General features: G+C 38.9%; 1 protein-coding gene across 1 annotated transcript; it reads right to left on the reverse strand.

The window, feature by feature from the left end:
* Window positions 1–24666: 24666 nt before the first annotated feature.
* LOC141649122 (uncharacterized) lies at window positions 24667–25131 on the reverse strand. Its single transcript, XM_074457820.1, has one exon. The coding sequence runs from the start codon at window positions 25129–25131 to the stop codon at window positions 24667–24669; it is 465 nt and encodes a 154-aa protein (XP_074313921.1).
* Window positions 25132–27587: the final 2456 nt, after the last annotated feature.

Raw genomic sequence — 27587 nt, forward strand, 5'->3', positions numbered from 1 at the left:
GCAACTGTTGCGCCTCTTCGAAGGAGCGCAGTACCTGCTGCGCCTCTTCGTGAGGCTGCCGCAGTTCCTGCTTCCTTTCTTCTTCCTTCGTCCTCTGTAAATTCGTTAACTTTTATTTGTTTTCGTTTTCGTTAATTCTTTGATATAATAGCCTAATAATCTTACATGTACATAATTCATCATCATTAACATGTTTAATTCGTCATTGAATCCGACTTAAATCCCTTATAATCCAATATTTGTGGGTTTTCGTCATTAAAATCAATTCGGGTTGTAGAAATTCAATTCGTTCATATTTAGTTTCTGGAATTCGATCTTTGATATATTTTTTCATCTGTCTATTGTCATGTTGTTCATTAATTCGTTATGTTTAACCTATTTAGTTCACCTATGTCACTAATCAATCTTTCATTCATGTAAATAATTTATCTTAATTCCGTTTCGTCCATGTTTTATTGCTTTTATGACTCATTCATATGTAATTAATCAATTAAATCACTTCCATCCGAGTAAATATATTAATCGATCATTAAATTTACCAATTAATATTAACGATTTGCAGTTCCGGCTGATACCCGTCGTTTTGAGTACGAAAAATAAGATTTATAATTTCCTATTAAAACTAACCTAGGCTAGTGGTAACAGGGTCGAACCACAAGGAGGCGAATGTAATTTCTAATTGTCTAATTTAGTCTAAGGTAACGAAAGTGGGGGTTGATTTGATTTGGTCTATACTAATAGCAATAAAAGACAATAAACTAAATAAACAGATAAAACAGATGAAAGAGGGGTACTAGGATGGTCGGTTCACTATAGTTTCAGCGGCAGCAAACTAAGTCGGTCTAACTCAAACACATGAGGCGGGAAACAAGAGGTCCTCTCGGTCCACTCTTAACAGGTAGCATCTTTCGATCTCGCTATAAGTCCCTAATATCACTAATACTGACTCTCGTCCTGAAAAGTGACTAATAATCTAAACTTTACCTATCTTTCGATCTCAGCATAGTTTAGTCATTTTAATTGGTGATCTAACAACTGTCCCTATCTCTAGATCTAATGGGTCAGTCATATCCTAAACATTCAACTAGTCGTGTGCACTCGATTCGTCGAATAAAGAATTAAAACAATTAAAACGAAGGTAAAACCCCACGAGGTCAGTCGATCGACCAAGTATGTCAGTCGATCGACTGACACGCGATTCAGGCCGTGTTCATTCTACGCCGCCTACACTATAATTCCCCTACATCCTAGCATGAATAATTTAGCTACTCATACTAAGAATGATAACAACAATAAGATTGATGAAATAAACAGAAGAATTCATGATTAAAACAACGGAACAAAAGGCTAGCATAAAACGATAATTATGGTCTCGGGAACTAACTAACAATTCTATATCTATGAACGCAATTAAAGTAATAAACTGGAATAAGAAGAATACCAAAATCGCAGAAGAATTGTAACGGAATGATTGAAAGCGCAACGAAAATCCGATGCGAAATAGTATCCCAAACCCTAATTATTTGATAACTAAACTGAATGTAAAACTAGGTAAATTTTTGAATGAATATCTCTGTAAACTAGGTTACGTTATATAGGAAATATACGTAACACTTGATATTAAAACCTAAACACAATGGGCTTCAAGTTCCTTGATCTTCTAATTCTCGTCTGAAGCAGCGTTATGGTCGATCGACCATGATACCTAGTGGATCGACTGCTCTGAGCTGGACAGTAGCTTCTGGATCCCGTGGGTTGGTCGATCGACTGAAGGGGCCAGTCGATCGACTGCTTTAGCTGGTACTTGACTTCTATAATCTCGTGGATTTGTCTTTTGGGCCTTGAAACGCGCACCGAGCTCGTTCCTTAAGTGAATTCTTCACGTCAAATGCAATGCAGGATACTCGGGGACGGATTTAGCTCAATTTCCGTTGAATTCTTCACATTTCTGCAATAATGTACAAAAACACGAAAGTAGACGGAAATAGGGAAATCGTAAAATGCGTGTAAAATGAGGTATAAAACATCATATAAAAGACACGCATCAAACTTCCCCAAACTAAACCCTTGCTTGTCCCCAAGCAAGAACTAGACTCGATCTAATGATCTAATGGAACGAGTTCAAACTCAGAGCGAATTACAACATGTAAAGCCTAAACTATTTTAATGCAATAACCAACAATCAATAGCAATGTGAATCATGCAAACGAGTTATGAAGTCGTTAAAAACTGCTGAACCATCAACTATAGAGACTTATCAATTTGGACTCTCACGGGTCGCTCATATCACACATAAGCACGGGTGAATATATAAGAGGATAGAAAGAATTCATTTTGTAAAGACTCTCACCTAACTACGACCTATAAGAACATGCCTGCAATATAATATGAAAGTAATCTCTATGACCGTACATATGCATTCCAACCAACAAAAGAACTTGACACATGCCGAGGTATATATGTGGATATGTGAGGTATGGGTAAGAAGGGGCAAAACATTTATGGAAAAGTGGAGGTACAGGTGATCAAGCTAGTGCCAAAACGGAACCATATGGCAACATCCAACTTCTTGCTCATAAGTCAATAGAAACGGTGCTATAGCAAGCACAGAACTCACAATCTCCTGGTATAAAAGTAATCAACTAACTCCCCATAAGATACTAATGCAACATGGGAGCAAAAATCGCTATAAGATAAAGATTTCGAATTATGGGAATTGATTTCTTCTTTTCTTTCGAATCTCAGTCGATCGACTAGAATTGGCAGTCGATCGACTGCTATGAACAGTACAAAACCTCTTTTTTTTTTCTTTTCTTTGAACTTCTTTCCTCCTTCATTCTTTTTATCCAACAAAATCTCAATAAGAGCAAATGCTACAAAAAACTAAGTAACAATCCCAAGAACATAGACTACTTGCTTGACAAAGGACAGGCTAAGTGTAGGATGTAGTAATGGGACAAAAAGGATATTTTTGGCAGTGTGGAGTTTATGGGTAAAATGAATAAAAGGAAACCTCTACCACATGTGTCAACAAACCACAAACTGAATGCATACAGGTATTAAGCAGATTAAGTTCATATTTATGCATATTTATGTAACATGTCTCATAAGGAGTACTACTCACATCCTAGATAAACTGGTCATAGATGTCACCAGTTATAAGCTCTAAACCTCAGAAAATATAAGTAGTTTGCCAAAAATCAAAGTCAAGTCTCAAGCTCAGACAGATATTTAACGAAAACTCGTAGATATGCAAATGATTCTACTAATAACATGTTAATCAAGCACGGCTTAGGCATAAACGGATGCAAATGCAATGTCATCATTGAAATACTACCGTTCCGACTCGACCTATATGCTAAAATAAACATGCATTTTTTTTTGAAATTTTGAAATTTTTCAGTTTTTTTTTTATATTTATATATATAGGAAATGAAATAAACGATGCAAAACAAAAATGTAAACGTGAATGCAAGCAAATGATATGCTACGCAAAACCCTTCCCCAAACCAAATCGCACAATGTCCCCATTGTGCAAAATCATGTAATGAAGAAAAGAGAAACGGGAATTTGCGAGAAAATTAAATAAATAAAACATGAAGTAAAGACTTAGAAACTCACAAGACTTTAAGCGCAGCAAAGGAAACCTCCCCAAACCAGCGTAAGCTAAGAGGTTTCAGTAGCCAGCAGTGCTACCCATAAGTACCTGAAAAGACAAACAAAACCTACGCATAAAATCGAGAAGACAATAATGAAGCGATAATTATGTGCAAAATTGAGAAAAATAGAAGAAATGAATAATGTGACGGAAGATAAAGTGGAGTAGAAAACTCCCTCAATTCCGCAAATCGACCACACACAGCAGGGGAGAGGTCGTGAATAAGTACAGCAGCGTCCTCGGTCGATCGACTATAACAGGCAGTCGATCGACCAATGTGTCAGAAACAGAAGCTCCTGGAACTGTGCAGTCAGTCGATCGACCATAAGGGCCAGTCGATCGACTGCAAATACTGCTGTAACTTCTTATTTCTTCGTATTTGCTCAATTACTTGAGCTAATGAGGTCTAAAACCCTGTACATGCACAATAATACACGCCCAAACTCGCGCAAAACCCAAAGTAAAGTCTAAATCGTATAAAATCCTAAGCAACGAAATAAATGCGAAGTCTCGCGCACACGAAAGCAATAAAAAAGAGTTTAAAAAGCAATAAAATGTTTGTAAGGCATGTGATCAACTAATAGTTGATCAAGAACGGCCACGGTATGGCCCACTTCGTCGGCTTCTGGCTACTAGAGGTAGCCCCAACGGTGCTTATCTTCACAGCTGCACCTTTCTCAACTTCAGCATCCGTAGAGCTTGACTGATCAACAGCTTTGTCATCTCCCCAATCAATGACCTCTTCCGGCTCATCAAAATCCAAGTCGGATTGTCTCACCTTAGCTGGCTCATGTTCAAGCTCCTCATCAGTGCCATAACTCAGGCATCCAAGACCGCCTCTCGAAATGATTTGCTCCTTCACAGCTGGAGTAACCCACGGCTCTTCCTTCCCCAAACCAGTTCTTGTAATGTCCAAAACAACAGAATCTTCCTCCTTCTTGCTCCCAGTCTGGGGCGGAGGTATTATAACAGGAATAGGAGTAGAGACAGGCATATCAGGAAGCACAAAGTAGGATTTCTTTTCAGAAACCGTGTTACAGGTGACAGGCCACATGGGGTCCTTCTTCCTAGCTGTTTGGGCGAAGACAATAGAATGCTTCCCCACTTTGAAGGTCAGGGTCCCAGAACCAACATCAATAATCGCACCGGTAGGTGTACGAAATGGCCTACCTAGAATGATAGGTATGTGGGCATCCTCGGGCATATCTAGGACTACAAAGTCTACGGGGAAGAAAAACTTCCCTATTTGCACGGGGATGTCTTCTAGGACTCCTATAGTCTGGACCGCAGATCGGTCAGCCATCTGAACGGTCATGTCTGTGACTGCAAACCTAGTCAATTTTAGCTTCCTAGCAAGACTTAAGGGCATGACACTTATACTAGCTCCTAGGTCACATAAAGCCTTCTCAATAGAGAAGGTACCTATATTACAAGGAACGGAAAAGCTACCCGGGTCTTCTAGTTTGTGAGGTGCAGTATGGGACAAATAAGAGCATGATTCTTTAGTGAGTGCGACAGTATGCACTGTTTCAAGTGACCTCTTTTTAGAAAGCAATTGCTTCATGAACTTCATATAAGCGGGCACTTGATTCACTAATTCAAGGAAAGGTACTTGTACGTTAAGACTACGAACAACATTTTCAAATTTATTGAAAGATACCTGTTCCTTTGTCGGCACTAGTCTCTCTGGATATGGGGCTGTAAGAAGTAGCTTAGCCCTCTCCTCTAAATCACGCATGCCGGCATCCCTGGACTTAGGCTGAAAGTCCACCACCTTCTCCTTATTGAAGCTTGACCCCTCTTCAGACCGTCTCAAATGTGAGCCATTGACCAACATTGGGTCGAACTTCGGAATCGGGACAGACCCATCAGTACTCGGGTCTTGCCCCAATACTTTCGGAGTTGTCGTACCCCGAAATAAGTGGTCTCTCAAATTATTGGGCATTGGAGGACGAAATTTCTCAATATCAGCAGTGGCCTCGGTCGATCGACCACCTTGCTCGGTCGATCGATCGGGGGATCCCTGATTCGAAGCTCTCGTAACCCGCACTTCAGTCGATCGACCTGGTATATCAGTCGATCGACTGATATACCTGGTAGACGCCTTGTTCTTGCTATTTTTCGTTAAAGATTTCTTTTGAGTCGGTTCCGCCTCATTCTTTTCAGGCCGGGCATCCTCAACCATAGCAGGCCTCTCCAGGGTAGACCCACTCCTCAAAGTAATGGCATTTAGGGTCTCTTTCTGGTCAGTTTGAGTCGGTAAGTGTCCCGGAGCTCGAGTGGTACTCTTGCTAGCCAATTGAGCAATTTGGCTTTCTAAAAGTTTCATTCCAGCCTCTCTAGCTTGGGACTCCTTTTGCAACATATTCTTCAACTCAGCGAACTCGGAATTTTGAGATTGTTGCTGCTGCGGCACATAGGGAGGTTTTTGATATTGTTGTTGCTTATGATGAGGGGGTACATAGGCTTGGTGCTGCTGCTGCGGAGGTGGAGTTGGATTTAGGACATTCTGGCTACTCCACCTCAAGTTGGGATGAACATTAGGCTCATAGTAGGTGTTTGTCTGCCTATAGTGTTGAAAGTGTAACACCCCCATACTCCAAGTGCCTTACCAGGACCACTCAGGTATAAGGATACTACCATCTCGGTTACCCGAGGCAATGATAATCATAAGACAATAAAGAAACATACTTTATTAAATAACTTTAAGTGATTACATAACAAACCAACTGTAAGCAAAATACAACTGTTCTCAAACTATAAACCAACCGAATGGCGCCTTAACAAACACGGCGGAAGACTAAAGACTACGATATGTGATGACTCCATCTGACTAGATCCCACGCGTATCCAAGATATACTGTCAAGCAACAGCTGCTCTCACCACCCCGAATGGATCACCACAGTTTTAAAACATTTAAACGGGTCAAGTACTAATCACACAATCAATATAGATAACAATAATAAGATAAACAGATACCAATTTTTGTCACACACACACACACACACACCACCAACCAATTCCCATCATCTCAATCTTGATCGTCCCTTTGGACCGACCACCGATGGGGGACCGCAGCCGTTCCCACCTAAGCCCCGCTCATCATACCGAGCGATAACCCTGTCCATTAATGTGCACATCCCTTTCCGTGGCGGGTTCCACGAAGGGCGAAACTAGGGCGTGAAGTCACTCCCGCAAGTGACCCCACTCAGCCGAGAACGCATCTCGAGAACCATCAACAGCAATCACAACAACAAACACAAGACACTCATTATATCAAATAACCAAATACAAAGACATCACCAATATCCCATTATGGGACTAATGCGAGTAGGAAATCCTACCCGGAAAGCATAATTATCGACGGTCTCTACAAATTTTGTATCAAAAAGGCTCTTCTACAAAACCTCCTCCTATCATACAAACATACAAACACTACCGAATCACAATCTACACAAAAACCCCCAAATCCCTAAATTAGGGTTTAACCAAATCAAAGGAAATACAATAAAAGGGTACATAGATCTTACCCTCGACGCAAGGAACTCAACGGTATAAACAACGACAAGAACCGACCGTCGAACTCGGAATTGCTAAGAATGCGATTAGGAAGATGAACTGGTTGCTTTCTCTCTTAAACAGGGTTTTAGGTTTTGTAAAAGTGATTTAAAACAATGACGACTATGTTTAAATACCTTAATCGCATAATTAACAAAACCCGAGAAAACTCCCCGTAAAAATAGGACACTCGATCGAGTACCCAAGGTACTCGATCGAGTACCCCTTACTCGATCGAGTGCCTAAGGCTACTTGATAGAGTACCCCCTTACTCTATCGAGTACCTAAGGCTACTTGATAGAGTACCCCCTTACTCTATCGAGTACCTAAGGCTACTTGATAGAGTACCCTACAGGTCAGAAACTTTTCTAAAACGCAACTTACCCTTACTCGACAGAGTAAGGCCTACTCGATAGAGTACCCCAAGACTTATAAATACGGAGTATTATAGTCTTCCCTCCTTAAAAAGAACTTCGTCCCCGAAGTTCAACCCATACTCTAAAAACAACCATACTAACTCGACCAAGACACAACAACATAACTAAGAACTCAAAAACTCGACCAAACATAAAACATGAACTCTTAACACCCACTCCACCAACTATGTTTATGTTTACTTCCTTAACATGACTCACGATATCGCATCCACCACATATATATCTCTCACGACACCAACTTCATACATAACCAATCACCACCCACTAACACTGCTAGCTCCATAATATCTTCCACTATCAAATCCAAAATCAAGACACTCCTAGACATCAAATGGAATGTTACATTCTACCACCCTTAAAAGGAACTTCGTCCTCGAAGTTTACTCAGACTCATAACACCATCCTTCAACTGTCAACATTATATAAAATATTCTCATACTCCGAAGCATCACAGTACTACAAGCACGGCCATGGCCTTTTATAAGTATTATCCACAAAACAAATCCCTCCTTTACACTACGCTAACACTCTACTTCCAATTATATTATAACATGCACCACCATGAAACTCTCTTTTATCGCCTCCTACTCCTCTTAAGATAAATGTTACGTCCTCGTAACTCACTAATACTAAATCCTAGATATATCTTTTCATTTTCTCATCACCACCGCATGTCAAAGATAACCACCTATACTCTAAACATCGCCATGCATATATCCAAGGCTCTCTTACTTAAACATTTCTCATACTTCAAATCAATCTGCACACCCCTAACCTATACCATAAGGCTCGTAGCAAAATCACCATACTAACTCTCCATTATCACTGCAAACCAACATACCTCGCTATGTAAAGCACTTATCTTCCAGAAGCATAACTCCCGATCCACACTCGTTACGTATACTCACACTAGATCCTCAAGTTCTTTCCTTCATTACCGCAAAACTCATACACAACTTAACATGACACTATTTCCCCCAACACCCTACACTCACTGCCTCAGCAAAGGATTATGAACCACCTGCATCTTTCAGGTCATTACCACACATGTTTTACGAATCACTTGCCATTACCATGTCCACTAAAGCCTTATCTAGAACAAGATCAAAATTATTGTAACAACCTCTCACAACCGTGTCCCATCAATAGAACATCACTATACCATGACTACAACGAAAACATATTCAACTCTATTTCATATCATACTCTACCTCATTCTTAACTTAACCTGGTAAAGAAAACATCAATAAGCAAGACAACTGTCTACATGTTCAACCAAAACTCACAAAGAACAACAGCAAACAAAACAACAATCTATGTATAACTGGTATGCACTTTCGAAAAATCGTATCATAATCATCCCGCCTACTCCACCACAACCGGTGACGGCATCACAACACCGCCACCAACAGCCACACCGTAGTGCGAAAATACCCGCATCACAACACTAAATATCGAGCCCGGATCACCACCCGAGGCACCACAACCACATCGATAGACATCACAACTACATACAATTCCATAAATACTGACTCGGAAATAAACTTTCGGACAAGAAAACTTACTCAAATCCACTTTACTCAATCACAACGCAACATATTATATGAATAAACAGATAAGCATCTCATGAACATCATCTCTACCATTTCACGGAATACACATGTGTTATTAATACACATAAAATTATAACTAGCCATGTCAAATTAATCAAATTATTACCTTTTTGGATATCATTCAATTAAACTACCGTATCCAACATATATATTCGAGAACATTCATAAAAAAGCGACTTTATAATTATCACACCATACCACTTCTTGTGAGGTCAGAACCTCACACAAACATTTACACATATCATAGACCCGTAATCACAACCAACTAGTCAATCCTGACCACTTAAGTTACCACTCAACAAAGGTTACCTGTTGTCCGAGCTTAACTCGCATGCCCCTCATCACATTCTTCCATTCGCATCACCAGCATCTTCTGCCATACATAACCATACAGCTAACACTCATTATGAGAAACCACCTCCTAAGACTATGTCTTATACTTCCTGACAACCATACTTTTATCAATTCAGTCTTTATAAAATCAGCCTCTTTAGAATTGCCACTTTTCTAATATACCCTTACCCTTAACCACTAGTCAAAGACCATAACACTACCTTTGTCCAGGACATCAAACCTCTTCACTCATCTCTAAACATCATGATTTCTTTTCTATCTTTGGTTAACATCCCAAACAACGAACATCGAATTCATGAACAAGATTACCTCAACATTCTTCCCAATATTTTCCTTAATTGAATCATCATCCATTTCTCCACCAAAATCTCATATCATGTAGATATTCTACTAACTTCTTACTTTCCTTAATTTCTCGAAACTCATTATTAAACATGTTGTCCTGAAGCTCCCATATAACCATTAACTAACATCCTCATGATAATATCACACATTTCGATGATTCCTTACCTTTATATCACATAACTCCGGTGAATATTTTCCTCAGCTTACTTTTATCCTTCTTTTCTCTTATTATGCTATCACTCACACTTGCCACTAATCTATCCATAGAATCAACGTTTAATGTTCAAACAATTGCATCTCCCTTTTTACATCTCTAGAAATCATAATTCATTTAATACCGTTAATTACCCAAGGAAATCACACAATAGTTTCGTCTCTCGATAACACAAATTTCCAAACTCGGTCACTACACCGCAAATCCACGTCGCGACATGTCCCATTAAGTTCGCTATATACCACTATTTCCAAACGACCTTTCATTACATATATTCTTACTCAACACTATTTCTAGCCATCTCCCTCCATAATTTATTATACATCTCAGGTTGCTACTATCCACATCCTTTCTTTCAATCTTTTCATTCTCACGTTCCTTAAACTTGCATCATGCCTTGCCCACATTCACTTACATTTTCATTACTCAACATACAATCATGTCACTCATCTCGTCTCACACAACATGCTCTATGCCTAAATTAAGTCTTACTAATCCCAACACATATAAATCATGTCCTCCCCACCGAACTCATACTCATCATAGGTGCCACTCTTTACACCACAAAATTGGGTAACTTACGCGTCAAGACCAACATACATGTAAAACAATGCATAAAGAAGCAAAATAACGCCTTTGAATTAAACATAATATGCAACGAAGTCAAAAGATAAACATATGACCCAAAATAGGGGTCACTAGATCGAAATGAGGCCACTCGATCGAGTAAGGGACTTACTCGATCGAGTAGGTGAAGATCAGAAGCACGTAAAACAAATCACCAGGGCTACTCGATCGAGTAGCTAAGGTACTCGATCGAGTGCCCCCTTACTCGATCGAGTACCAAGGATACTCGATCGAGTACCCCAATTCTCAGCACTGTCCAGTTTTCGTAAAACAGCCATAACTCACTCATTTCTTGGTCGTTTTGGGTGTGTGACCTATCGTTAGAATCGTAAAAGAACAAGCTATCACCTCCAATTGGAATCACATTAAAATCATTTACGCATCTCAAGTTATAACAGTTTAAAGACAACTCTGCTGTAATTAGACGACATAATTATTTGATTTTTACTTCCAAACAACTTAAACAACAACCAAGTTAAACGAAAACAACCCAATACTCATGAAACCAGTAGCCCCAATCACATATTATTATTTTCGAAAACAAAGCAACAACATTCATCATGCACTACCCACATGCTTTTATTCTATAGCCTTTCGTAAGACAAATCATACTCATACATTACAAATCCTATTCCATGTTACTAACATAGCAACACTATAAAATAACTTCCATTATATAACCTACTTAATCCGGAACCATGTTATCATACCACGATGATTCATCTTTTTCCACTAATTCATCCATCATACCACATATTTACCCACCATATACGTTCAACATATTCACCCAGCACATGTTCAATTCATACTCCTAACCTTCTGTACTTTTACTCAACACGACAACAACAACATGTATACTTACACATCGCTTTTTATATATATATAGACAAAACACTTTTACTTAGGTAATTATAACATGTCAAATTACATGTATCAATAATTATACTTTCATGCTTTACAATCAACCAACATACAATTCACGTCATTATCATCTTTCATCCATCAATTCATACAACATACTACTACATAAATACACACAGCACACAATAAGCACATAACGATCCCGACACATATCCCATGGTGACCGGTTCAAAATTGTAGGGCGAGTTCGCGACTTTAGGACGTCTCCCAAGTCTTTGCATTAGCTCCTACAACCTTTACCCCGGGTTCATTTTAATTGACTCCCTATATTCTTCGGATTCATTGGTTACAGGTTTCAGGATCGTCGCTCTGATACCATTTGTAACACCCCCATACTCCAAGTGCCTTACCAGGACCACTCAGGTATAATGATACTACCATCTCGGTTACCCGAGGCAATGATAATCATAAGACAATAAAGAAACATACTTTATTAAATAACTTTAAGTGATTACATAACAAACCAACTGTAAGCAAAATACAACTGTTCTCAAACTATAAACCAATCGAATGGGCGCCTTAACAAACACAAAGCGGAAGACTAAAGACTCGATATGTGATGACTCCATCCCCAGCTAGATCCCACGCGTATCCAAGATATACCTGTCAAGCAACTGCTCACCACCCCCGAATGGATCACCACAGTTTTTAAAACATTTAAACGGGGTCAGTACTAATCACACAATCAATATAGATAACAATAATAAGATAAACAGACAGCTGAACTGTCACACACACACACACACACACCACCAACCAATTCCCATCATCTCAATATCGACCGTCCTTTGGACCTAGCCCGCCGATGGGGACCGCAGCCGTTCCCACCTAAGCCCCGCTCATCATACCGAGCGATAACCCTGTCCATTAATGTGCACATCCCCTTCCGTGGCGGGTTCCACGAAGGGCGAAACTAGGGCGTGAAGTCACTCCCGCAAGTGACCCCACTCAGCCGAGAACGCATCTCGAGAACCATCAACAGCAATCACAACCACAAACACAAGACACTCATTATATCAAACAACCAAATACAAAGACATCACCAATATCCCATTATGGGACTAATGCGAGTAGGAAATCCTACCCGGAAAGCATAATTATCGGACGGTCTCTACAAAATTTGTATCAAAAAGGCTCTTCTACAAAACCTCCTCCTATCATACAAACATACAAACACTACCGAATCACAATCTACACAAAAACCCTCAAATCCCTAAATTAGGGTTTAACCAAATCAAAGGAAATACAATAAAAAGGGTACATAGATCTTACCCTCGACGCAAGGAACTCAATGGTACGAACAACGACAAGAACCCGACCGCCGTCGAACTCCGGAATTGCTAAGAATGCGATTAGGAAGATGAACTGGTTGCTTTCTCTCTTAAAAAGGGTTTTAGGTTTTGTAAAAGTGATTTAAAACAATGACGACTATGTTTAAATACCTTAATCGCATAATTAACAAAACCCGAGAAAACTCCCCGTAAATCGGACACTCGATCGAGTACCCAAGGTACTCGATCGAGTACCCCTTACTCGATCGAGTGCCTAAGGCTACTTGATAGAGTACCCCCTTACTCTATCGAGTACCTAAGGCTACTTGATAGAGTACCCCCTTACTCTATCGAGTACCTAAGGCTACTTGATAGAGTACCCTCAGTCGAAACTTTTCTAAAACGCAACTTACCCTTACTCGACAGAGTAAGGCCTACTCGATAGAGTACCCCAAGACTTATAAATACGGAGTATTACAGTCTTCCCTCCTTAAAAAGAACTTCGTCCCCGAAGTTCAACCCATACTCTAAAAACAACCATACTAACTCGACCAAGACACAACAACATAACTAAGAACTCAAAAACTCGACCAAACATAAAACATGAACTCTTAACACCCACTCCACCAACTATGTTTATGTTTACTTCCTTAACATGACTCACGATATCGCATCCACCACATATATATCTCTCACGACACCAACTTCATACATAACCAACCACCACCCACTAACACTGCTAGCTCCATAATATCTTCCACTATCAAATCCAAAATCAAGACACTCCTAGACATCAAACGGAATGTTATAGAAAGGCAGCACAAGACTCGAAAGGACTAGGACAATTCTCTGAGACATGTCCCTCAGCCCCACACCTTCTGCAGACGAAAGGACCGTCTGACACAGCATTTACTTGGTAAATACCTCCTTTTGAAGCTCCTCCCAGTTCATACTTGTCAAATCTCGCAGTGAGAGCTTCAAGTGCAGCTACAGAAGGAGATTCAGCACTCCTCCTTTGATTCCCCCTGGAATTCCCATACTCAGCCTTGTGGGTGGCTAAGTCATCAATGATCTTCCACCCCTTAGATATATTTTCATCTGTCTATTGTCATGTTCTTCATTAATTTGTTATGTTTAACCTATTTAGTTCACCTATGTCACTAATCAATCTTTCATTCATGTAAATAATTCATCTTAATTCCGTTTCATCCATGTTTTATTGCTTTTATGACTCATTCATATGTAATTAATCAATTAAATCACTTCCATCCGAGTAAATATATTAATCGATCATTAAATTTACCAATTAATATTAACGATTTGCAGTTCCGGCTGATACCCGTCGTTGTGATTACCAAAAATAAGATTTATAATTTCCTATTAAAACTAACCTAGGCTAGTGGTAACAGGGTCGAACCGCAAGGAGGCGAATGTAATTTATAATTGTCTAATTTAGTCTAAGGTAACGAAAGTGGAGGTTGATTTGATTTGGTCTATACTAATAGCAATAAAAGACAATAAACTAAATAAACAGATAAAACAGATGAAAGAGGGGTACTAGGATGGTCGGTTCACTATAGTTTCGGCGGCAGCAAACTAAGTCGGTCTAACTCAAACACATGAGGTGGGAAACAAGAGGTCCTCTCGGTCCATTCTTAACAGATCGCATCTTTCGATCTCGCTATAAGTCCCTAATATCACTAATACTGACTCTCGTCCTGAAAAGTGACTAATAATATAAACTTTACCTATCTTTCGATCTCAGCATAGTTTAGTCATTTTAATTGGTGATCTAACAACTGTCCCTATCTCTCGATCTAATGGGTCAGTCATATCCTAAACATTCAACTAGTCGTGTGCACTCGATTCGTCGAATAAAGAATTAAAACAATTAAAACAAAGGTAAAACCCCACGAGGTCAGTCGATCGACCAAGTATGTCAGTCGATCGACTGACACGCGATTCAGGCCGTGTTCATTCTACGCCGCCTACACTATAATTCCCCTACATCCTAGCATGAATAATTTAGCTACTCGTACTAAGAATGATAACAACAATAAGATTGATGAAATAAACAGAAGAATTCATGATTAAAACAACGGAACAAAAGGCTAGCATAAAACGATAATTATGGTCTCGGGAACTAACTAACAATTCTATATCTATGAACGTAATTAAAGTAATAAACTGGAATAAGAAGAATACCAAAATCGCAGAAGAATTGTAACGGAATGATTGAAAGCGCAACGAAAATCCGATGCGAAATAATATCCCAAACCCTAATTATTTGATAACTAAACTGAATGTAAAACTAGGTAAATTTTTGAATGAATATCTCTGTAAACTAGGTGACGTTATATAGGAAATATACGTAACACTTGATATTAAAACCTAAACACAATGGGCTTCAAGTTCCTTGATCTTCTAATTCTCGTCTGAAGCAGCGTTATGGTCGATCGACCATGATACCTAGTGGATCGACTGCTCTGAGCTGAACAGTAGCTTCTGGATCCCGTGGGTTGGTCGATCGACTGAAGGGGCCAGTCGATCGACTGCTTTAGCTGGTACTTGACTTCTATAATCTCGTGGATTTGTCTTTTGGGCCTTGAAACGCGCACCGAGCTCGTTCCTTAAGTGAATTATTCACGTCAAATGCAATGCAGGATACTCGGGGACGGATTTAGCTCAATTTCCGTTGAATTCTTCACATTTCTGCAATAATGTACAAAAACACGAAAGTAGACGGAAATAGGGGAAATGGTAGCTTAAACTACACAAATGAGCTCTGAAATGCGTGTAAAATGAGGTATAAAACATCATATAAAAGACACGCATCACCGGCTTCACAGCCAGAACTCACCCTTGGAACAGACGCAGCAACTGCTGCGCCTCTTCCAAAGGGCGCAGTCCTGCTGCGCCTGTTCCAGGTTGATTTCTGCCTCTGATCTTCCGTTCTGGCTTGACCTAGTTTAATTAGCTTACGTATAACTAACTATTATCCGTATTATCACCCTAATTCCTGTTCGTTAATTCATTCTTTTATTCTTTTTCTCAAATTATCCGTTTTAAAGGTATTTTCGACATAAATCGCTAAACCCCTTGTAATTATTGTAATTTTCATTATTGTAATTTTCCTTTATTGTATTTATCGTTGTATTTTGTATCATTTGTAAACCTTCACATGTAATCAATACTTAAATCCCAATTCGACCCAATTGTATGTTAAACTACGTGATAACCGACTTAGTATTAATTCTCACATGCTAGGATTAATCTAATGGATATTGCATTGCATGCATATACATTGACAATATATCGAGTATGAATAACTTCCCTAATCATTAGTAGAGGCCGCTATCGAGGCGGGCGGGATTAGGTGTTCGATCAAAAGAGCTTCCTAATACGTACCCTCACCCCTTACTCCAGATCTCTGTGAACATCCGTGTTCATTGGCATCCACGAGAGTCATTCTAGACATAGAATGCTAAGGGTAACGAGTTCTTGGTGTTCATGTCACTACTTTGTGTCTTGACATGACACGAGGTATTCGAACGGTTCCAATTTCCTATAAAAATTGGTGGCGACTCCACAAATGCAAACGCTTGTTTCCCAAGCGCCCCCGTGGCCCCATGTCCACAGGAAGACAAGAGCAAGATAGGTGCACCCTTCTCGACTTGACTTTTCTAGAGTCATATTTGAATGTGCAAGGGACAAGGCCTTACAATTTCAACACACCCTTTGGGATACTTACAAGGTTCAATGACTTTGCTCAAGGGAATTCTAATATTAAAACCTTTGTGATGGGTGGCCTAATCACAATTTTGGCCAATGAACTTTGCCCCGGGTTCAACCTTAATGGAAGCTATGAAAAGCTCAAGGGGAGCACTTTAATAGATGAGGATGCTATCTTCAACCACCACCGGTGGTGTACTTACAATGAGGCCGAAAGTGTAGAGTGGTTCACCAAGGGTTGTTCATCACTTATTCTAAGGGGATGGAACATACCACCCACCGAGCCCCGCTTGAGCCAGTATTCCCCAAGGTCAAGCTACCTCCTCCCCATCGAGATCCATGACAACCCACCACCAAGAGAATAAGCACCTCATCCACCTCGCGAGTTGCCGGAATGGGGTGCCGCACCACCATCCTATATACCCATTCCACCCTACCCAACACAACATGTACCATTTACTCCTCAAGATCCGAGAGCTCCAAACATGAATGATTTATTACAACGGGAGGGTTGACAACTACTTGGCCCATTCCACCCTACCCAACACAACATCTTGGAGTGTACAATGGGAGGGTTGACAACTACTTGGCCCAATACCCCTCCTACTACAACATGGCTCAACAAGGGTACATCAACCCTGGAGGCCCCCATCCATCTTGGGCTCAACCAAACCTTTTGTTCCCTAACTATAGCAACCAAGGAGGGAACTTTGGAGACCAAAGTGGGGGATTCTCTAACCAAGTAGGAGGATATGATCAAGGAGGATCGAGCGGACGTGGATACCGCGATGATGATGATGATGATGAGTAGGATGGCTAGAGCTGTTTGACCACACCACCTCCATTTGTATGATACCCTTTCTTTCCCTAACTCTTATGTATAGTTGTATTGAATTTTAAATTATCTTGCATTTAGTTTACACCTCACTTGCACTTGTATTATATTTCATATTGCATTCATATTAGTTAGTTCATATAGTGTAGTTTGCATTGTAATATATCTCACATGTTGCATGTAGTTAGTTGCATTCGTGCATAGCCACTAATGCCCAAACCTATTCCTTTCTACACTAGAAATAGTGCTTAAATCGGTTTGGGGAGTTTTGATCATAGGTGACCCAAGCATTTACATAGAAAGCATGCATCATTTAGTGTAGTTTAGATTGCATTCATTTGTTCTATATATCATATAGAATTTCATTTAGTTAGAGCATGCATTCATTCATATCATATCATTGCATTTGTACTTCATTTCCATAAAATCAAAAATCCAAAAACATGTATTTCTTTTTCATTCCTACTCCTACATGTACATTGCGGATAATGTCCAAAATAAAGTGGGGGATGAGAATTTATATTCCAAAATTCATAAAAATTGAAAAATTTCGAAAAATCCCAAAAATATGTTCTTTAATTTCATTAAAACAAAATCCATAAAAATTTAAAAATCTCAAAAACCAAAAACATGTTCTTTAACTTAGTAGTGTAGAATTGTATATACTTGTATTTTTATTCTCTTCTCACATAGATGCAACACTACATTTGAGGCATTGTCAAAGGAATGTGAAGACCACTTGGTATGATCGCTCTAATCTCTATTTCCCTCCATTTATTTCTATTATTCGTATAAGGAGGATGGACTTACATGTCAAGGAGGATGTGGTGTATTTTGTTGTTGCGATTTGTGTATCTATGTGTTGTTAGCTAGGAGTTGCATTTAGTTTATGTGACATAATAGTTGATAAAAGCATATGCATTAGAATTGTATATATGTTAGTTGCATCATGGCATGTAGTTGCATGGTTAGAAAATTTTGTGAAAATGCCTATTTGGGAATCTTGACAAGTGTATATAAGGCCCTTGTAGATAATTTTTCTCCTTGAGACTTTGTTTGCTAGAATACCCTCAAGACACCCTAGGATGTGTCATACTAGTATCTTTTGACCCATGGACTAAGGCCTAGTCAAGAGTACCTTGTGGTGTGATAACTCCTTGGCTACCGTTTGTTTCAAGGTGACCTTTGAAGCCATGTAACCGTTCTTACACTTCTATCATCATATTTTGTCAACAAAAAGGGAATGGGCACAAAAAAAAACATCAAATTGAGTTCAAGTACCAAATCAAAATCAAATGTTTGCAAATTGCATCAAATGAAAAGATGAGCAAAAATAGACTCCTATGCTTTAATTAAAGTACTCTTGCTACAAATGGGGTTACTTTGAAAAATGTTCAAAAATGCAATATTGAAAAGAATTGCCAAGTATCAAAATGCCAATCATCAAAAATAGCAAGAAAATTACTCTCAAATAACAAATGCCACAAGAAATTGGGGGGAAAAACAAATCAAAAGCAAACTACCATTGTGAAACTAGAAGCATATTGATCCCTTTTATCCATTGATCTCATTTTTGTTGCATGGTGGAAAGAGGACGACCCTTCTTCTTGTCTAGGCAAGAGAGGGAATTCCGCGATCCTACAGTGTTTCTAACACCATAAGGAGCCTACTCTTTACAAAAGCATTTAGCGATTGAGGACAAAAGTACCCTAGTTTGACACAACTTGGAGGTGATTTGTTGGTATCCTCTTAGACTTAGTAGCTTAGAGAAATGATATCTACAATGGAGTGTGTGCCCTTAGATTGCTTTCCATTTAGATGATTTCCGCCACTTAGATGAGGAAAGTGGCTATTCTTTTGTAGATGCATCCATTACTTGTTTTGTGTGCTTAATGCTTTGATGTATCGCCATTTTGGCAAGCCCCACCTTGCCTTGCAAGAAGGCATCTTACCTCATAGATGTCTTGTTGTGAGTCCCGCTAATTGTCTCACATCGATTATATTATTAGGATAGTTTAAATAAAGGTCTAGTTCTAGTCACCTCTTTACTCGGGATGAGTAAAGGTTCGGTTTGGGGATGTTTGATGTGACTCTTAATTGCGCACATTTAGTCCCCTAATTGAACCTATTTTGCATACTAATATAGCATTTCATGGCCATTTTATCCGTCAATTCCTTCCTATTTTGCTTTCCTATTGCATTTTATATGTCTTGTAGGAAAGAAGATAATGATGCGAAATTCCCGTCTCTCGGCATTTTCGGAAGCTTGTTGACGATCTTGGATGGAATAGTATGAAGAGGAGGCAAGAATGACGACCAAAGAAGTAAGAATAAAGAGTATACATAGATCGTAGGCCTTTAAGCAAGAGGATACAACCCTGTGCCAGGATCCGTGCATCCTTGGCACAGGACGAGCGGATTGCAGTGTCCTAATCCGAGCGGTTCCTAAACGGGACGAGCGGATCTCCTTACAGACTAGCCGCGCACCAGTTGAGATCGAGCGGATCGTAGTGGGAGTAGCAACTTGATCTACGCATTCCCCTCGGGACTTGCAATTCTCTATTCAACACTTAGCATTGTTATTTACTAATCCACCCTTGCTTAACCTAATGATGTACCACTATATATACTCCATTTGTAATAATCAAGAGATGAGCCCTCTAAGTGGAGGAAAATTTCCCTTAGATTAAATCAATCTCTCTTAGATTAGATTAAGCCCTCATTAGGAGTAGATTAGAATAGATTAATCTCAATCATTCCACAAATTTACACATTAATCTTTCCTTAATTATTCTTCAAAATTTATTATTGGGTAATTGAAGATTATTGGGTTATTATTGGAGAATTGATAACTCTTCATCAATCAATCAAGTTTTCTTCTATTATTCTTTCCTTTCCATTTGTTCATCTTAAGTTTGTTATAGTTCTTTTACTCTTTACTCTTTATTGTTTATTTTCTCACTCTCTTATCATGTTTATACTTGTTGTGATGATTGACATCATTGATAACATGTTTTCCATGATAATAAGTGAGTAGTTACTTAACTAGGATTAGTGGGGGATTAGGGGGGTTAATCATGGGATAGATTTATACTTAATGGGTTCATATGAATGCTTGCTTATTGTTCTTCAACTTATGTACATGTCATGTTTGATCAAATGCTAGACTATGAAAACCTTGCATTTTTTGACCATCTCTTATCTTCTCAATGAGGCTTGTAAGACATAAAGCAACTCGAGCCTCATTAGACCATGCATATAGTTGAATAGGGAAAACCCAAGTCGACTTTTAAGTGTTGTAAAGTCTTAACCGACTCGGCTTCGAGATGTAAGTTTCCCTAGGAATTGGTTTATCATGCATGTAGTTTAATAGGAAGAATTAAGTCGACTTGTAGGTGTTGTACAGTCACAAATGACTCGGCTCCGGGACCCAAATCTTCTTATGAATTATTTGACATTAACTAACTTAATTCCAACAATAATAAAATTGCTTGCATCTATATAACTCATTTATGCTATCTTATCATGATTCCCTTATGATCCCATGATATCCTAGTATCCTTTATTACTTGTTTACATCTTTATTTTCCTTATTTCTTGCTTTATTCCATTGCTTTTTTAGTTTAGAATCATCAACCCAAACCAATTGTGACAACCCTTAGCACAACTACGATTAGATTGAACAATTTGAATACCCCCGTCCCGTGGATCGACCCCGACTTGCTTGCTATGCTAGTAGTTGGGTAAAAATGTGTTTGATGGCGGACAACGACACGCGCTCCATCAGTGGGCTCAACTAAATAAAATCTTTCAATCAAATGTAATTTAATAAAGCATTCACACTGTCAAAAAACCTGAAAAAAAAATTTTAAAAATATATTAATGTAAAATACGAAAAGAATATAGAAGATAAAATCTAAAAGATAACATACTGATATGCTAAAAAGATTAAGCATCTCCCTAAAATTTTTACAATAATATCATATAGGTTTCATATTTTAAAATAGAAACAAAAACAAAAAACAAGGATTATATACTACAAAATCAAAATAAAAAAGATAACATATGATATGTTAAAAAGATTAAGCATCTCCCTAAAATATTTACAATATTGGTATTGGTATTGGTATTGGTATTGGTATTGGTATTGGTATTGGTATTGGTGTAAGAGATATTTGTTTGTTAAGATTAGGATATTTACTATATAGTTATTGGTATTTATTTGTTATTAGTAAAATAGTAATTTTAAAGGCTATACATGTATTTATTTTTTTATTATAACTAAAAAATTGATAATTATTTTAAAAATTCGTATATCATCTTTTTAGATGTGTGTTATATTTTGTTTTGCATGTTTTTTTTAGAAAGTAAATACAATTACATTTTACACTTTTTTTGGGTGAAAATGTAAGCTTTTCATTTCAACCAATACGAAATAACACCGTTTTACAATTGACATATGGGCATCCTCATAGGAAAACTCAACATTTTAAAACATAGATTACAGTTTAGAGTAGCCTTCTATTGCATAACCAAATATGATCCTTTCTTAGTAGAGGTTGCGTAATCTTTCCACGAATCCGACACTTAATTATTTCCTACACCTGCTGAACGATTCTCCCTGGAGTAGGCAAAAGTTGATTGACTCTTGCATTGTTCCTGGCCTGCCATATAATATACATCAGGCCCGCAACACATGCCACTGTCACTTTCCATTGCAGAATTGATCTTCTTCGCATTCTCCCACACCATTGCCAAGGCATGGTCAATGGAACCGGTAATCCAAGCCACTCCTGCAGCAGCTTGAGTGCACTTGTACTATAAGGGCATGTCCAATACAGATGGTTAATATTCTCCTCACCAGCCCCACAGATACAACAACTCAGATCAGAACATAATCAGTATTGCTGTAGTCTGCTTCTTGTTTGCAGCCTGCCCAAAATCACAAGCCAAAGATGGAAAGCATGCTTAGGTACAATAAAAGTATGCCACAGCAGCTTGCTCCACTCTACCTTTGGTGTTTGCCCAACCAACCAGTTGTATCCATCAGTAAGAGTGTAGTCAGTATCACTAGCCAACCATTTATTTCCAGTGTAAGCTTCCAAGAAGAGATCTTTGATTTTGCAGATCCTGCTCCAAGCCCAACTAGAATTTGCAGATGGTTGATAAGTGCGCCAATTTCTACCTTTCATATACACATGATCCACCCATTATATCCACAAGTGATCAGCCTTCATGGCCATCCACAGATATATTTCCCCATGAGAGCAACATTCCAGCTCTCACACCTTCTTATACCCAAACCACCAGCTTCCTTTGAATGACACAGGTACTCCCAGGACACTAAAGGCGTCCTTGTAAAATTGTCAGAGCCATTTCAGAGGTAGTTCCTGCATACTGCCTCTATTTTGTGGATTACAGCTTTAGGAAGAACTAAAATAGAAGCCCAATATTGATGAAGAGAAAGCAGTACAGATTGTACCATGAACAATCTACCAGCATAAGAAAATTTCCTTGCCCCAAATCCCTTGATCTTGTTGACAATCCTATCCACTAGCACAGTACACTCCATTTTCCCCAGCCTCTTGGAACAATGGGAACTCCCAGATATCTAAAGGGTAGGCTTCCTTTAGCACATTGTGTTAACTGCAAGATCTTATCCACCATATCAATTGCTACTCCATTAAAATAGATATTAGACTTTGAAGGGTTCATTTGGAGACCACTAGCTTCAGAAACAGTGTAAAAAGCTCTAAGCATTGGAAGGATAGAACTCATATCCCCTCTACCGAAGATTAGGATGTCATCAACAAACATAAGATGGGTCAGCTTAAGGCTTTTACAAAGCGGATGGAATCTGAAGTCACACTTATCAGCAACCACTTTGAGTATCCTACTCAGATACTCCAAACATAAGGTGAAAATAGGGAGGGGGGGGGGGGATAATGGTCCCCTTGCCTTAACCCCCTTTGAAATAACCAGTAATTGACCATTTATATTGATAGTGAAAGATGGTATTGTGACACATTCCATAATCAACTTCCTAAAATGGGTTGGAAACTTAAGGGCTGCAAGCATCTGCTCCACAAAGCACCACTCAATTGAATCATATACCTTTTTTAGGTCAATTTTAATCATACATCTAAGTGAGCAGGTTTTCCTCCCATACAGTCTAACTAAGTCTTGACAGATTAACACATTCTCTACTATCTGTCTCCCCTTAACAAAGGCACCTTGATTAGGGCTCACAATACAAGGTAAACATACCCAAGTCTAGCACATAAGACCTTAGCAATGCATTTGTAAATCACATTACAACATGCAATAGGCCTAAAATCTAACACAGATTTTGGAAGCTCAACTTTAGGAATGAGAGTAAAAGTGGTAGCATTGAGTTGTTTGAACATCTTACCTGAATGAAAGAAATCCAGAATAGCCAGAGTAATCACCTGCCCAACAATTGGCCAAGCATCCTTAAAACATTTACTGGAGTACCTATCAGGCCTAGGTGCCTTATCATGTGGAATACTCCAGAAATTGTTTTTGATCTCCTCATGGGACACTACTCTCAGTAGCACAGTACTCAACTCATTATCAATCACAGGCCCCCCATAGTGCACAGTGGAGGTGTGAACATTAGTTGTACTCCCATTAGCCCCTAACAGGTGCTGATAATACTCAATGAAAGCTAATTGAATATCCTTAGCATCATTCTTCACAATGCCCTTCATATCCTCAATCTGAAGAATTTTATTCCTTGCAATTCTCCCCTTGATCCTGCTATGAAAGAAAGAGGAGTTTTCATCCTCATCCATTGTCCAATCAGCTTTTGCTTTTTGAGCTAGAAAGCTATGTCTAGCTGCAGCTAATAAGTGATAAGATTTGGCAGCTTCTAACTCCTCATCCATATAACTTCTATTACCAGGGTCCAGAATCAATCTCTTTTATAACTCAATCATCAATGCATAGGCAACCTCAGCACTATTCTCAATATCAGAGAAGAGTAACCTATTGAGATTCTTCAAATCCATTTTTAACAATTTCAATTTTTTAACAACTTTGAACATCTTAACACCCTGGATGGGGGTCATCCAACATGTTTACACAGTCATATGGAATTCAGGAGCAAAGCTCCACATATTGAAGTATCTGAATTGTGACTTCCCTCTATTCCCCTCCATAGTGGTATCAATAACACAAGGATTGTGGTCAAAGTTACCCTCAGGAAGAAAATTTGCAGTAGAGTCGGGATATAATAATAGCCACTCATCATTAATTACACATCTATCCAACCTACTGAAGACTCTAGTGTTGCTTTCATGCTTGTTATTCCATGTGAAAAAAGCATCTCTGGCACTCATCTCCATTAGTCCACAAACATCAAGACACTCTTTGAAATCCTTAGTCTCTGCATCGGTGACACTACTACCTAATCTCTCATTAGGCCTCAAGACATTATTAAAATCCCCACACACCATCCAGGCACAATTCACATTACTAGCAAAAAGTTTCAGGCTATCCCAAAGAGGTAATCTCTCCTCTACTTTATTAAAGGCATAAACCATGGTCACACAAAAAAAAAAAAAAAAAAAAAAAGTTAGAACTCAATTCATTCACATATATATATGAATAAACTAAGGGTCATACTCAATATTAATAATTTGGAACATACTAGAAGTCCACACAATCCATACTCTACCTTCCTTATGGTAATTACTGTTTGTGGTAATACTCCACCCATAACAAATATTATTATAGATAGTAGTAAGGGACTTAGGTTTTAATTTAATTTCTAGAAGGCCAAATAATTCAACAGCATGCTAATGCAAAAACCATTTCACATCTTTCTGTTTTGTTGGACTATTTAACTCTCTAACATTCCAGAACCCAAGGCTAACCATGATCAAGGGATTTGGAGGAGCTGGCACCATTCCCTCCCTTCTTTGCAGCAGTTTGAATGGTTCTGTTAAGACCATCTAGAAAGGAGTTACTCCTATCAAGCAGAGACACACTATGCTCCACCCCCCCCTCCCCTCCCCTCCCCTAAATGCCTGATTATTTTGGAAATGATTCTAGCAAGGGTAAACTCTATGATGCTTCTCCTCACACCCCCAATTAGTACAGGAGTGTCCTTCACAATAGGTAAAGTGACAGTAGGAGTCTGAGCTTCCATAGGAGTAGTAATCACAGGCACATAACCAGGGTTTTTACTCACCTGTGGAGCCTTAGGCTGTGGGACAGAGTGAACCTTAGGGGCAAGTTGCCTCTGTTGGACAGGTCTTCACACTTTCCTAGGTACCACTCCATCCTTCTTCCTGCAAGCTTCAGCTGAGCGACCATAACCCTTACAGGCTGTACACAGAACAGGTTTCCACTCATATTCAACCATAACCTTCACCTCCTGACCCTTCTCATCCATAAATCTAATCTCTTGAGGAAACTACTGATTCATTTCCATCTTAATCAGGACACAAGCATATCCTAACTGTGTCTTGTCCTTAGTGGCGCTATTTAGCCTAATAATAGAACCAACTGGGCCATATAACTTCATCAAACACTTCTCCCTCCAAAATTTTAGGTCAAGCCCAGGTAAGCGAATCCAGGTGGGAACAACCTTCACTCTCTCTTTCAAAAACCGCACATTAGGATTCCAAGGTTTGAGAATCACTGGCTTGTTATCAAAGAGGTAATGTCCCTTAGCTAGTACCAAATTTCGACATTCCATCATTTCAAAATGCACCACAAGTATGCCATTAGGTAAGAAGGAGATCTTATCCACCTTATGGTTTACCCATACCCTCTTAATAAAACCATTAAGGACCTCCCATGGTGGGTTGGCTCCTAACACAAATCCATAAATCGCAGTGGACCAATATTCAATCTCCGCACACACATCTTCATTACATAATTGAAGTAATGGAGTAGGAGTTGAGATAGGTTGCTTACCATTGTTCATTCGCATGCGTTCCACAGAGTGCCATTCTCCCTCCGGTTCCTCCAATATCGATCCCAGATCCAGACTATTAACCCTACTAGAACTTGCTTCATTAGTATCAATAGTGAAATCAACCTCCGCAGAATCCATTATTGCTTGCTCTTTAGTTGAATTATCAATCTGATTTTTATAATATTTTTTGTTAATTTTTTGTCGATTTTTTGCTTGAGCCATGTGCTTCAAAAGAAAAAAAGAATCGCCTATTGTCTTATCTCTCTAAAGTTTTTCTCATAAAGATTGAATTAAAAAGAAGGAAAATTACTTGGAATTATCATGTGGGTCTGTTGGAAAAGAGGGATCCTCCATTGTTGCTTGATCAAAGAAGATGAAAATGAGAGTTTTTTTTTTCAAGTTTTTATATAAGTTTAATGAAGAAGTAAAGAGAAATACTTGGATGTATTACATTTTACACTTAACTTAATTGTATATTAATATCATAAAATAATACTCCATCTGTTTATACTAGCTTTATTTTGTGAGAGAAAAATAAAGCAAGTGTAAATTATTCACTAGGACGGAGGAGTAACATTTAATGAAATAACATATGTTATACCGTCTTGAGAAAAAAACCCTAGAGAGAAAAAAAAGAAAAACCTTGAGAGAAGCCATGCACGGCATGCTATGCCGCCATTGATGCTGTGCCATGGCCAGGAAATCAATTCAACAGAGACAAAGAGAGATGACTCTACGTGGGAGGAGCATCCCCCCAACGTCTGAGGTGAAGAATTCAGAGGAACTAGTAGAAGAACAGGAGGTTTCAGAAAGCCCTACCAATGTGATGAATGGACCTAATGTCGAGATGGAAGGGAAAACAAAGAACATCCATGAAGTTGTAGGGATAACAAAGCTTGTAGTAGAGACTGATACTGAATCTGAACAAGAAGAAGAAGATGAGGACGAAATTAATGTGAGCGAGGAGGACAAGGAGACTGAAGAACAGAGTATTGCTACTCTAGAAATTGTCCCTGAAACAGGGAGTGAGGAGATGTTGCAGTTGGAACAGGAGGATGTTGCAGATGAAATAGA

This window comes from Silene latifolia, chromosome 3 (assembly GCF_048544455.1).
Source record: "Silene latifolia isolate original U9 population chromosome 3, ASM4854445v1, whole genome shotgun sequence".
In the NCBI taxonomy this organism is placed as follows: domain Eukaryota; kingdom Viridiplantae; phylum Streptophyta; class Magnoliopsida; order Caryophyllales; family Caryophyllaceae; genus Silene; species Silene latifolia.

What these genes read in the sequence shown, in the direction of transcription:
- LOC141649122 (XM_074457820.1), bottom strand. Translation starts at nt 25,131, where the DNA reads ATGGTTTATGCCTTTAATAAAGTAGAGGAGAGATTACCTCTTTGGGAT.